Source organism: Oratosquilla oratoria, chromosome 24 (genome assembly GCF_046742065.1).
Source record: "Oratosquilla oratoria isolate Oo_2021 chromosome 24, ASM4674206v1, whole genome shotgun sequence".
NCBI classification, from domain to species: domain Eukaryota; kingdom Metazoa; phylum Arthropoda; class Malacostraca; order Stomatopoda; family Squillidae; genus Oratosquilla; species Oratosquilla oratoria.
In genome coordinates this window covers 37,188,571-37,203,570 of record NC_134800.1, presented here as the reverse complement: position 1 = coordinate 37,203,570, position 15,000 = coordinate 37,188,571, and the positions used below count along the sequence as shown (strand labels likewise).

At 39.3% G+C, this 15,000-nt stretch overlaps 2 protein-coding genes across 2 annotated transcripts in view; both read right to left on the bottom strand.

Moving 5' to 3' along the window:
- Window positions 1-15,000, bottom strand: part of LOC143038564 (THUMP domain-containing protein 1 homolog) — a 479,094-nt gene that overhangs the window by 56,978 nt on the left and 407,116 nt on the right. The window lies entirely within an intron of this gene.
- LOC143038563 (peptidyl-prolyl cis-trans isomerase-like) lies at window positions 2,790-4,028 on the bottom strand. The gene is made up of 2 exons (XM_076207920.1): window positions 3,869-4,028; window positions 2,790-3,542 (listed from the first exon to the last, which is right to left on the bottom strand). Exons 1-2 carry the CDS (start codon window positions 3,938-3,940, stop codon window positions 3,114-3,116), a joined length of 501 nt encoding a protein of 166 aa, XP_076064035.1. The 5' UTR covers window positions 3,941-4,028; the 3' UTR covers window positions 2,790-3,113.

Here is a 15,000-nt window from a genome sequence, read left to right as displayed (position 1 = left end):
TATATACACATATATATATATATATACATATATACATACGCATACATATATACATACACATACATATATACATACACATACATATATATATACATATATATGAGGAGTGAAGGGGTGAACGAGGATGCAAGAAGGGGACTGGAAAGAATGAAATATGCTAGAAGGCAGGGGGAGAAGGCCAAAACGAGAGGGGAGGATGAACGGACAGGACACAGCGAGAGGTAGAGGGCGGGGCTGAATTGAATGGTAAAGGAAACTGATGGGGAGAGAAGAAGGGTGCGAGATGAAAGTGAAAAAAGAGTAACGAGAGACAAGGGAGAATGAAGAAAATGTATAAAAATGAAATGTGAAATAGAAGTGTAAGCGATACATGAAGGAACGAAAAAACAAAAAAGTACGTTGAGACGAATTATTCCGGCGGAGAGAGGACTTCAAAGAGAACTGGAAAATGAAGATGGCAAATTCATAAACGAGGTTATGGCAACGAAGGCAGAGGATAGATAAACATAATGAAAAGGGGGAGAAGACGAGAGCACAAGGAGACAATACTGGAAAAAGAAAAGGGAAAAAAAGGGGTAATCTTGCCCACTTATAGACTTCAAGGAGACTTCATGCAGCTGTGGGGGAGCCGATTACTCACGTTGAATTGAACCGTGAAATTGTCTCCAACTTATTCTTGATACGCCACAATTCTCTTTAGCTGAGGTCACCCTCCAGCAAAAGGATTAGATGGCATGTAGTAACGGCACTGAGTACACACAGAACGGGGAGTAACCCATGACAGACCCACCTTCGGAGCACATAATGGGGGTGGGGGGGGCAAATAAGAACCAAAATAGGCGTTTTGAACAAGAGCGTGATATTGTGTTGAGCCCAGCCGAGTATGGGACAGCAGACAGAAGCATGAAGCGTTCCCCCCGCAAAACTGACAGGAAACGTGTTCACTTATGCATTCAATTTACTTTACTAGAAATAAAATTCTTGCCTGGCTATTAGAAGCTATTTTTTAGATTACTATTTGGCGTCGTCTTACCCAATATTGCATGGAATCTAATACTTGGACTGTAAATATATTCAATATCTGCACTATGTAATGTCCTGGGACTAAGTTGTGTCAAATTGTCAGGAAACATTTGCAAATACTAGTTATATGACGTACACACACACACATATATATACATACACACACATATCTGTATTGGAAATGATGCAGCAGTTTTATGAATTAATCTAATTTTGGCTCATCACACGTCAACATGGTTGGTCGATAAAATAACGTCAACTATGACAAATTCTATGGCCTATTTTTTTTTCTTTTTTAAGAGTGCAGTAGCATATTTATTTCCAACCAGCTGGAAAGTATACAAGAAGAGCGATACCAATTAAACACTAGTTTAGTGAGGATTGCATGGATATGTATATAATTTAATGAATGTTTTAGCTGGCTACTTGCCTAACACAAAGAAACCTTTGGTTTAAATACACTTTTTCAGGATACCTTTTGACTTATGTATATATTGTATATGTATATCCCTCAATCTTTTTCACAAGACGACTGACCTCATAGTAACGTGTATTCAGCATTTCAAGTTATTTGGAAACGCGCTTACGGACCAGAGTAACGCAATTTTTATTTTAGGGAACAAATCTCCCCTCATACGAATGCAGAGCCAGAAATGACCTGTAGCTATCTCTCGTTTCTGCTGTCCTCTATTCTCTCTCCACTTTTCTCATGTTCCTGTAACAAGGGGGACAAGAATAACGTCACCGTTCCCCATGCGAATCATAAAAAGCAACTAAATGGTGTGCGAAAAATCAAGGCATGGTTTGAATTTGCCATTCCCTCACTATGTAGGCCAGTGATATAAAGTACAAATATACAGCTTTGTAGAATTGGCATTACATGACTATTCAAATTGTGAGTCCATCTCGACTACAGAAATGTGCTCACTACAAAACCATACACAATAGTACGACTGAACATCCTAATAGTGAACAAATTTATTCCGCTCCAGAATGTGAGAATACCCATTACATTACGTACAAATTGAACATTACCACATTGAAAGACTAATGAATGAATGAATATGAATGGTCCACAAAACTATGCACGGAGAATGTCTCCCACAGATGGATATCATGTTGCCGAATTGGCATTTAAATTTCAATCGAACGCTGAAGAACTGAGCAAGATCAATAGGTGTAACCGATCCATCCAGAGGCGGCTCTAGTAATTACTCATTTTCGAAAGATGCACACTTCGGTTACAGGTTAGGCATGTTATAGACAAACGGGTACTCTATATAATTATACAGACCATACTATGCAGCAGATTGGAATTTTTGATACCTCTGCGAGGGGTCCCACAACCATGCTACGTACTCCCCCAGAAATATGCTATCGTCTCAAATGCAATTTCTACCCCCAATCATTCACACACGTTATTTCCATTATGTGATAGGCCTAGTTGTATAAACGGACATCAAATGCTCAATTTTGAGAATCTTTGCCTGCTCCGGGTCTCTGAAGACTTGCAAATTTTTCGAGACACTGGTCTACAGCGTTCCCATACATAAGGACAAGTAACATTGTTCAAGGTATGCTTATCGTTCTAGGATACACACTAAATAGTTTGCAAGAGTACACTTCACTTTCATTCAAGTGATGCTGCCTATCCTGTCACTTGTCTCCTCACTTACCTGGTTACTGCTCATCCGACACTAAAACCAATGTGCAACAACCAGTACATTTATCACAGCTAGTCACAAATGAGAAATAAAACAACCAAAGAATTTGGTGAAATTTAATATGGTAGGTGGGGTCAACGATTAGCGCTGAATATCAGTACCGAGCGTCGACACTATGCTGAATGAATTGCATGAAGTGACAAGCTCGTGCGGCATTTTTTTCATTATTTTTCCCTGTGCAGCACGGACTACTTCGCTTGCGCGGCAGTTCTGCTCATCGTCGCCGCCGCCGCCGCCTCCCGTCCTCACTGGTGGTGCAGCACGGGCTGGATAGGGCCGGGGCAAAGCAAGCTATAGGGGGGTTAGGGGGGTCGGGCGACCGGGTTGGCAAGCTACTATTACACACACTGGGGTCGTCTGGAAACTTTAAGATAGCTGACCACAGTCGGAGATGAACACCTTGGCCCTCGTGCTGCCATTGGAGGTTCCCTGCGCCTCCATCTGCTTGACCACGTCCATGCCCTCCACGATCTCGCCGAAGACGACGTGTTTGCCATCTAGCCACGCTGTCTTGACGGTGCAAATGAAGAATTGTGACCCGTTCGTGTCGGGCCCAGCATTGGCCATGGACAGAATTCCTGGGCCTGTGTGTTTCAGTGTGAAATTCTCGTCCTCAAACTTGTTTCCATAGATGGACTTGCCGCCTGTCCCGTTGCCGTGGGTGAAGTCGCCGCCCTGGCACATGAAGTTTGGGATGATCCTATGAAACACGGACCCCTTGTAGCCGAAACCCTTTTCGCCCGTGCAAAGAGCGCGGAAGTTCTCAGCTGTCTTGGGCACTACATCAGCACGCAGCTACGAAAAAAAAGAGAAACTCGCTATACAACCGATCAACCTAACACCTGTATTATTTGTTATATATAACTACCAAACGTGACATTCTACGATAAATGAACCCTTGTTGAATGCAAATATCGTACAAGTAGCGTGTTTACTTTAATAATCACTAATGAAATTTATATTCCAACAAATGTCAAAAAAAAAAAAATCACCCGTTCTTATGTGAACCTTTTAGCCAGGATGACATGTCAAGTGGTTACAAGTTACGACTTATAACCATCCTAATTCAGTTGAGCTTCACACCAACTTTCCAAGCAAAAATCATTGCTAACGCGGCTTACCTTGAAAATTAATCTCCCTAGATTTTCACTGTTCTGGGATACGTCAAAGAACACTGTAGGATTGCTGGACATCTTGCACTGGGAACGAACAGGTCTACCGGACACCAACCTCTGTATTCCGCGATCGAACTCTTAACTCTGAGCGAGCTTTGCGAACGTCTGTGCGAGTAAACCGCGCCAGACGCTTGACGCAGGCGGAGGAATACAAAATTTAAAGAAAAAAGAATGAAACCAAAACCTTCTAGCAGAGTAAAATGTGTAATTACCGTATGCTTTGAATTAGCATACTATATAAAAAATAAACTAGATATTTAGCAAAGGATATCTGTAAAAATTATATTCACTGTGACATTCAGCACTATTTCTTGGACGCTGAGAGACGCTGGGAAACGGAAAATTCCAGTACAATTCATCCACTACCCTTCTCTTAAAAGTAAATATAGCTTTAATTAGAATTTGAATATACACATTGAGAATATAAAATATGCAATGACATATTAATTGACACACGAGAAAATATCTGTATTATGTAAATGGATATTATCATAGCTGTTCAAACATGTAAAATAAGGAACCAATCAGATACTTGCAGAAAGGACGCCAGGGAAGATCAGTGCTCCGATTGGAGAATAGAAATGGCGGGGATTTTAAAAATACTTTCTTTGTCAGAGACCAGCTTTTACCTTTACATTGAATTGTGTGTGATGGAAGAATTTCAAAAAAGATAAAACGTTCCTGTAATAGAGTGGAAAATTCATTATGGTTTTCTATAATTTCTTTCCTGTCTAAATGGAAAAAATTACTCATTTGTGAACGAAATAATTTAAGTCACTGTCATCATTCGTTATTTTAGGGTTATTGGTAACCAGTGATAACACCTACCTTCTAAAAACATATTTACGCATGTGAATATAAACCCGAAAACACTGACAATGTAAATAAATGTAAAAATTACTCAGCATAACGTCTATATATATGCTCGCTCGCTCATGATGGCGTTCGTACGTACGTGTTTCCACGCTATATGTGCTCATGTATGATAGGAAGCTTTTTCCTACGTTCTTGTGACCACGGGTAAGGCAAATATTTATGAGCATTGCCGTTCTCTATACACACATGTACAGCGTTATCACGAAAGTAAATACGACCACGTATACACACGCAATCATGCAAACATTTAACATATGCACACAATCATGCAATCATTGAAGTCCAATCATATACATTGGAATCTTATACTTATGAGGCATTCGAATTAGCTTTCGGCGTTTAGTAACTGCTGGTTTTAGCATGACTGAATCAAAGATATCCTGTATCTTGTGGTTTTCTTTTAAATTGACGCCAAATTTCAAACCCGCAAAAACTACAGGCGACTTGTTTGTGTTAGGGCACTCGGTAGGTGATTCACCAATCTTTGATCGCGTGCTGGACACGTGATCGCCAGCTATTACCCTCCTCAATGGAAGCTCAGAGCTCATACATGATCTGATATGAGGGTTATGCTATGACCTTACAACACGCACGCGCACACACACACAATAAATGTGGCATTTGCTTATTTGGACGAGGAAATGATAAAACAAAATTCTAACTACACTAATAAGACCAAAACTTGAGTACGCAGCAACACTATGGACATCCAGTACCAAAAAGAATATAAAAAATTAGAGAGAATACAAAGAGCAACAACAAAACTAGCACCAACTCTTTCCGAAATGACATTATGAGCAAAGACTGTCCAAATTAGAATTACCAACTCTGGAACAAAGAAGGGAAAGAGGAGACTTACTATCTATAGAATAATGAAAGGAATGGAAATCTTAGATAAGAATGACTTATTGAAATGGGACAATAAAAACGAGAGGACACGAAAATAAACTAAAAAAAAAAAAAAAAAAAGATAATCACAGAAAAGATCTGAAAAAAAAACAGCTTCCCACACAGAGTGATAGATACTTGGAACAAATTAGACAAAGAAACAGTGTGTGCAAACACTATTCAAGATTTCAAGAAAAAAAAAAACTTGATGCTGAGAGATACAAAGACGGGTTACTACGAGCATAGCTCCCTTCCCGTATAATACAACTGGGTAAATACACACACACACACACACACACACACACACACACACACACACGACTCGGTGGCGCAGATGATAGAGTCCCCGACTGTCACTACGGCGGTCTGGGTTCCAATCCTGCCCAGGGCTGAAATAGTTTCAGTATCGCTGCGCTTCGAGTCGTTACTCCAACTCTCGTGGGCGGGGAGTTGGGTGTGTGTGTGTGCGTGTAAGGTCACAGCATTACCCATAGATCGGTCATACGAGCTCTGAGCTCTCTTCCGGGAGGGAAATAGTTGTCGATCACCAGTCCAACACGTGATCCAAAGACCAAAGGTGAATCTCACACACACACACACACACACACACACACACACACACACACACACGCGGGACACCACGGGCTTAGCTACCCTACCCGTAAGATACAACTAGGTGTACACACTGGGTTCCAATCCTGCCCAGGGCTGAAATAGTTTCAGTATCGCTGCGCTTCGAGTCGTTACTCCAACTCTCGTGGGCGGGGAGTTGGGTGTGTGTGTGCGTGTAAGGTCACAGCATTACCCATAGATCGGTCATACGAGCTCTGAGCTCTCTTCCGGGAGGGAAATAGTTGTCGATCACCAGTCCAACACGTGATCCAAAGACCAAAGGTGAATCTCACACACACACACACACACACACACACACACACACACACACACACACACGCGGGACACCACGGGCTTAGCTACCCTACCCGTAAGATACAACTAGGTGTACACACACACACACACACACACACATACTCGAATCGATGGCGCAGTGGTTACAGTTCCCGGCAGCTACTACGGCGGTCCGGGTTCAAATCCCGCCCAGGGCTGAAATGATTTCAGTATTGCTGCCCTGCGAGTCGTTACTCCAACTTTCGTGGGCGGAGAGTTGGGTGTGTGGGGGCATCAAAGGCCACAGCATTATCCATAGATCGGTCATATATGAACTCGGAACTCTCTTCTAGGAGGGAAATAGCTGTCGATCACGAATCCAACACGTGATCCAAGACCATGGTAAATCAAACGTACACAATCGCATGACGCAGTGGTAGCGTTCGTGGCCGCCACTACGTCGGTCCGGGTTCGAATCCCGCCCAGGGCTGTAATAATATCAGTATCGCTGCACTGAAGCAGCGGTTGCAAACACTACCACTGCACCGTCGAGCCGCATATATGCGCGCCCGCGTGTGTGCATGTGTTTAACTAGTTGTGTCTTACGGGAAGGGGAGCTACGCTCGTGGTGTCCCATCTCTGTATCTCGCCATATTTAATTTGTTCTTAAATTATCTTACTGTTTTTTGTACACACTCTGTGGGGAAAACTGTTCTTTTTGAGGTCTCTTCTATAACTGTCCTTTTTGAGCTTCCTTCCATGTCCTCTTGTGTTTCTCTTATCCCAATATAAAGTCTTCTCCATCAAGTCCATCCCTCTCATAATTCTGAAGATGGTCTACAAGTCACCCTTTTCTCCTCATTGTTCTAGAGTCGGTAATTCTAGTTTTGACAATCTGTCTTCATATGATAGTGTTGGGGCTATCTTCGTAGTTGCTCTCTGGATTCTCTCAATTTCCTTATATTCTTTTTAGTACTGGGTGAACATAGTGTCGCTACGTACTACAATTATGGCCTCATCAGTGCGACTAGTATTTTCTTTACCATTTCTCAATCAAAGTAAGTAAAATATACTTTTATTGATCTTAGTAAGTTACAGGTTTCGCTGACAATTTTGTTTATAGTCTGCGAGTGTTTACGTGTGTGTTTGCGCGCGCCCGTGTATATGTGCGTGTGTATGTGTGTGTGTACGTATGTCTGTTTAATGAGAATGAAGGGGTGACTTACGTAAGTGTACATGTGTGCAAGAAGAGGTACGCGCGCACTTACGAAATCACCGCCATGATTATGGCAAATGACTCATATGTAAGGGACTTGATTGACGTGCTTAGGTAAGGTCAGTAAAAGAAAAATGGACCCCGTTCAATGGAAACAAAATGCAGTCCTTAGCATATGGATAAATTAGCATCTTCAAAGCTATTACTACTACTACTACTGGACAGGATAGGTAAGATGGGGGAGAGGGGGGATTTGGGGGGTTAGTGTACGGAAAGAATGAAATGGAAGGAAGTTAGAGTTATGATGATAGGTGTGGGGTAGACCCACTTGCTGTTTTTTGAATATATATATTTTTGCGATTATTATGTTGCTTTGTCGCGGAGCTTCTGCCTAATTATTCATACGGAGTTGGAATCGGAGTTTGGTCCATCTTCTTACAGGTTTGGGTCTTCTCTCTCTTCTTTTTGAGTTGTTGTTATGATGGTATTGTTGGTCGTTGATTTGTTTAATTTTTTTTGTAATATTAAATGTATACAACTTTTTTTTTAAACCTATTTTTAGGTTTTGACTTATATGGGGGGGTATTTTTTTTGTGTGTGTTCATGGTGATGGGGAGGGCCTTGATTTCTTTATGTCGTGCACTTTTTTTTTTTTTTTTTTATGAGTACGATTTTTTCCCCACATTGGGATGACGACTAGTGATGCTTTACAGTTATGCGAGGGGAGGGTAGTGACTTCTATTGCCATGCTCATTGTTTTTTGTATATCAAGTGCGATTTTTTGTTCGCACGTGTTATAATTTTTTCTTTAACAACAACAATAATAACAATAATAATGATAATGATAATGATAATAATAATAATGATAATAATAATAATAATAGTTATAGTGATATTGTTAGTTGGGTTAGCAGAACAATGAAAGTTCTAAAATGGTGTATGTGTTCATAATATGTATTAGGGTTCAGGTGGGGGTCCGTTATTGATGAATGGGGACACTCTAGGCCACCAGTTGTGGTCATGTCCGTTTTCTGTGTCTATGTCTTCGCTGTTTTGTACTAATTCTGGCTTTATGATAGTTTGTTCCATGTTTTGTATGCTAGTCTGTAGAGTCTTGTGTTAAGGGGTTCGAGTTTATGTTGTGTGTGTAGTTCTTCTATTGTGTTAAGGTATGGGGGTATGGAGTGTGTGGCGAATCGTAGAGCTTTGTTTTGTACTGACTGTAATTTTTGGAGTTGGCTTGGTTTTAATGTAATAGTTGTTATTGGTATGTATTCTAGTTGAGGTCTCACGAGTACTTTGTATAGTCGTAATATTAGTTTGGTGTCTAGGTTTCTGAATCGTCTTAGTGTCTTTAATGTTTTTTCTGCTTGTAGTTTCCTGTTGTTTGTGTGTGTTTGTAGACCTCTGTTTCCAAGTGTTAGTCCTAGTATTTTTATGTTTCTTTGTGTATTTGTGTGTCTCCTATCCATATTTCTGCTGGTTTCTGTGTTGATATGTTTAGTAATTGGAACTTTGTTGTGTTTGTTTGCATTTTCCATTGTTGTTCATATGTGTTTATTGTCTCTACTGTTCTGCTTGTTTTTAGTGCTAACATGTATTTACCTTTTTGGCTTGGGTATGTGATCATTTGTGTCAGGTCATCTGCACATTGTATATGCGTGACTCCGTGTGTTGAGTTGGGGCTGTCATGTGTGTAGAGGCTGATTAGTGTTGGTGAAAGGATGCTTCCTTGGGGGACTCCACTGTATATGTTGAAGGGTCTTCCTGTATAATGGTGTATTCGTATTTGTGCTTGTCTGTTGTCGAGGTAATTGCAAAGTATTCTTGTTAGTATGTCTGGGAGGTGTGTTTGGTGTATTTTGTATTTAAGTCCTGTGTGCCATATTTTGTCAAATGCTTTTGTTATGTCTCGTGTTTGTGTCGTTGGCTTATGGCTATTGTTTCGTATAGTGTAGCTATGGCTGTGTGTGTTCCTCTTCTTCTTGTGAATCCATGTTGGTTTTCGTTTATTAGGTTGTTATTATGTAAGTGTTTGAGTAATCTTTGTAGTCAAAGCTATCTCAGGAAGAAAAATAAGATACTAATTTTGAATTAGGAAAGATGAAACTGAAGAGAAATGTGCAAACACACGGAAACTTATAGAGAAAGACAAAGTAAAACAATGGAATGAGTATGAAAGATTTTTTTTTCTCTAAGCTATGAGTGAGTTTCGAAAAACACAAGAAGACAACATGACACAGGAAACACTACAGAGAAACAAAGCAGCTCATGCTAATGTAGATTATTTAAAATAGGCCAGGTTGGAAATAAATGACTGCTTGAGAGTATACGAGCCTGATATTTTGTACTTAGCCTGCAAACCTAGATATTTATCAAGTACAAGTACATTATTTTTGCTATGTACTTAAGTCCAAGTCCAAATATATGCCACTGTATATAAGTACAAGTATTTTACGTGATAAAAAAAGTTCCTGTCACAGGTATACAAAGAATGAAATTTAGTACACTGTTAAAGAGCGGGATTCGAATTAGAAAAGTGGAAAATTCACCTATATTTTAGCACATCTGTCACAGAATTGCAAACAAGAACATATACTTTATGGGTAACTTCAATAAGTTGCAAAAGCAAAAGACTATCCATATATTTCTCATATCAGTAATTAAACTATGTTTGATGTAGAATGTAGATATAAGTATCAGGGCATTCAAATTTTGTTCTATGATATATTGTTCTGTATTGATGATATGCCCGGTAGTTTTATGATTAGAAATAAAAAATAAGTGCATTTACCCAATAATATCATCATATAGTTCGCTAGAATCTATATACAGTACAATATACCTTTTGATTAAATATATTGTACTTATTTGTACTTGAATGTACTTGGTATTTTTCAAATACTTTGGATCTAACAAGTACAAGTACCATTGAATGTTTAAACTCCAAGTATAAGAACACGAAAATCTGTACTTAAATCCAAATACCAAGTATATATACTTGGACTCAATCCTGTATTTTACTGTAATTTCTGATTATCTCCGTGTCTAAAAAAGGCAGGTGGCCTAGAGGCTCGTTTTCCGTGGTGAACCGAGTGTTTCTGACAACCTCATTCAACCTGGTCAAAACATTATTTACATCTGTCTCTACAGGAGAAATGAACAGGCAGTCATCCACATATCGGAACCAACATGTGTCCCTAGGGAGGATTTCTTGGTAGTAATCCCTCTCCAACACTTCCAGCTACAACAAAAATACATTTAGGAAACTGGGCTACCCAGAGGGTAGGTCCAAAACATCAGACATCGAAAGGACTCAGGTGATAAGGCAAACAATACTCCGCTGTTCCTGACTCAGAATTCTCATGTACACTGGGGTACGCATTGTGTCCATTAGGACTGGAAATGATCAGTGACACAGAAAACAGTAAAACACCGAGTGACACCAACAACGAAGACAGAATATTATCTCAGTGCCATCTACAGGATCCCCTGTAGTATATGCGAGAACTCTTACTATGGCGAGAGCAAGAGAGGTCTACAATTCAGAGTCAAAGAATACAAGATGGGCTCTTGAAAACACTGCCATCCAAACACGCTGGTGGGTCACATGGACAAAGAAGGCCATCTGGCCAACTGGCAGCAGGAAAAAGTTGTGAGAAAAGGTCTAGCCATAAGCCAAAGGAAAGCAACTGAAGCTCTGTGCATAGCCACCGAAATCAACATAAATCAATATGTAGGAGACATTAAATGGATTAAGATTGCAACAACATATGCAGCTATATGGAGCTACCCCAGGACGGCGCCTACTTAGCTCAATGTGGTTTTGTCCAGTGCTCATTTATATATAAAATAACATCTAACTCGGTCTTACCTTATGTTAAATTTTAGCCGACTTCCTGTTACTCCTTACATTGAGTAATGGATGGGTTCCAAGATTTTCACTCCCGGTTTCAATTGGTTTAAAACTCTGCTAGTTATAATATTGACTACAGATACCGTATCTATAAATATTTGAATAAGTCTATTGAATACTCTACCCGCAATTATGGGTCCTGCAGAAATCCCTCCAATTATTATAGTAAGTTTGAAATTGTCTTTGGTGTTGGTGTTTTCTCTCACATCATTATCTATTACACATTACTATTTGATGTTCTAGGGTTAGCTCTGTAGTGTTCTTTCATTTTGTGTCTGGAAGTTTTCCTCTTGTTTCTGGGTGAATACAAAAATTTGGCATTGCTCTACAATCCTGTGTTCTATGTCCTACCCTTTTGTGATACAAACAGAAAGCTAGGTTTCTACAATGATACTCATCATGACCCTCATATTTCCAGTTCCTACAAATAGTCTCATAATAACACTCTTGTGCTTTATGGCCCCATTGATTGCAATTAAAACACTCAAATCTAGCATTCTTTAAAGTGCTTCTAAATCTTTGTTCAGCTCCTCTGTTTCTATAATCATTCCTAGAATTTCTAGTTTCTTTCAGATAGAGTTTTCCCTTGAGGAATTCGTTAAAAAAAATCACTACAAGTGAAAATGACTAAAGAGACGTGGATGCTCATTGCCCGATACTATCATATAGCAGTTTCTTCCAAACTTTCTAAATATAAAATCAAATATGTAGTTAAAGGACTTATTGAGCAAGAAGTGCTAGACGTAGATGCATACCATTCCCCAAGCCTTTACTGATCAAAACGAGAAAGATGAAGTAGAACCTCTTCCCTCTTCTGATGCAGTTCATAAAGTTACCCGAAATAGAACGATGATCAATCTAGAGATAAAAAAAATAGAACGGAAAAAATAGAATTAGAGAAAAAATAAGACATGAACATGAGGTGAAAGAACGTGAAAGAGAATATGAAAGAGAGAAGTAATTTGAGTATTTACGTAAATTAGAATTGATAAACCATGAAAAGGAAGTCAAAGGTTCATTCTAGTTGCGAAAAGAGATCCATTCAGTTCAAAATCTCAATGAGTCAGATCCCGAATACTTTTTCAGGCAATTTGAGCGATAAGCTCAATATAGGAAATGGCCTGAGGAAGAATGGACATGGCTTATCCAATCTAACCAAACTGGTACAGTCGCTAGAGTATTCAGTACTATTGAGGAATATACCTCCTACTCTTTAGTAAAAGAAAATACATTAAAAGAATATCACATCACCCCTGAAGCTTACAGACAAAAATTTAGGAATTTAGTAAAGTCTCCCCTAGACACGTAGAATTTGCTTTTAAAAAGCTAAAGATTTTTAATCAATGGATTTATTATCTTACCAGGAGATAAAATACTTTAACCAACTAATTGATCTCATGGTATACGAAGAGTTTCAGAGGCGCATTCCATTCCCTATAATCCTGTATATCAACGATAAGGACGTCTTGAATCTTAATGAGGCGGCCTTATTGGCTGATCAGTTCGCAATAGTCGCAAAATGGGTACTCAATGGGAAAGGCCAATTGTAAATTCATCAATACGTTTCCTTGGCACTCCTGGTGATAAGCTGGTGGGAAAACCCAATAATGTTTTGTGTGGATATTGTAAGCGTATTGGAATTCACATTTCCAATTGTCCTGAACCAAGGTGTACCACTTCACACTACACTGGAAAGACCCAAACTTTTGAAAAGACTTTGGTAAAGCTAGGTAGCGGAACAAAATCCCAAAATCCTCCAAAACCCATGAGTCATAAAATGAGTCGATCCTCTACATCTCCTGATGATCTCTTTAAATATTTCAAATCCTCTGGTGAAGTAGCTATAACCCAAAAAGGTCTACTCTAACCAATAACAATTCTGAGGGACACTGGCTCTGCTCAGTCCATTTTATCAAAAGGTGCCCTACCTGGAGTTGAAAAGAGGAGTAAAGGATATAAGATCCAAATAGAAGATGTGTCCACAGTCCAATCTGCAAATCTATTTAAAGTATTCCTTAGATGCAATATTGTCAATTCCTGGAATAGAGTTCAACCTAGGTAATGACCTTGTCTTTGTAGAAGCTCTGTACATAGCCACCAACAAATGTACGAACAATAGAGTAGGTGATATCAAATTATCGGAGACAACAGCACGGCACGCAGCAAAAGAGTGGAAGAAAACGGGACGAATGATCACCAGAGGCATCCCACGGAGTGTCAGTACGACCAACGCGCAGGAGTTAGAGCCTCCTTGAACTCAGACCTACCCTAGTTCATTACCAACACATGTTCTGTATTTATTGCCAGTATTTTCTGTAGTGTAATATTCTTTCTGAAGAAGCACCATATTGCGAAACTAGTTAAAGAACAAACTCTCGTTCTATTTGTGTTTTCCCCTCTGCCTCTCTCACCTGTCAAGATGTCATATGTATATATATATATATATATATATATATATATATATATATATATATATATATATATATATATATATATATACACACGTACGTACGTCGGATACACGGCAAAGATTAGAACTCCGGAAAAGAAGTGCAACTTTCGTGGATCTCAACGACGAGGGAGTACCTTGTTGAATTAGTAAGGAAGGGGGAAAGCTCGTGGTGTAGTGGAAAGGTAAAGAAATAGGAGAAAGTGAGGGATTACTGAGGAAAAGGGAAGGAAATAAGGAAGGGGACGAACGGGTCCCGGATCTTAGGAGAGGTGTAAACAAACGGGGGCGGAAAAGACAGACGAGGAACAAGGAAGCAGAGGTGTCAAGAGCAGAAATATAGATAGTAACAGCTCAATGGAAAGAGAAGATAACTGCTTTTATGGATTTAATGAGGGAGGAGGTGACAACCTTCCCCGACTAGTAAATCTAGAGGAGAAACTAAAAAAAAAAAAAAAAATGAACGAAGAATGGGAGGTTAGTTTTAACCAAGTAACTTTAGTTACCGAAAGAGTTAATAAACTGGAAGAACTAAAGAAAGAGAATCAAAATCTAACTAAAGAAATAGAAGAACTAAAGAGACAGTTCAGAGAATTAAAGGAAGAGAATGAAGAATTAAAGAGGAATAATAAAGAAAATAAAAAGTCCATAGCAAAAGAGGTAAGTGGTTGGAAAAAAGTACAGGAGAACAATAAAATTGAATTTAGAAGTATAATGGAACAGCAGACGAAAGAACAAACTAAAGACACAGTTATTAAAGTGATGAGAGAAAAGGAGAACATAGTAGGAGACTTAGCGGACAAAAAGAAATGCATAATTATATTAGGGATGGAAGAGAAGTATAATCT

Excerpts from the sequence above, each read along its gene's own strand:
- LOC143038563 (XM_076207920.1), bottom strand. The coding sequence starts at position 3,940 with ATGTCCAGCAATCCTACAGTGTTCTTTGACGTATCCCAGAACAGTGAA. Across the intron at positions 3,543-3,868 it reads TAGGGAGATTAATTTTCAAG|CTGCGTGCTGATGTAGTGCC; the intron begins GTAAGCCGCGTT and ends TTTTTTTCGTAG.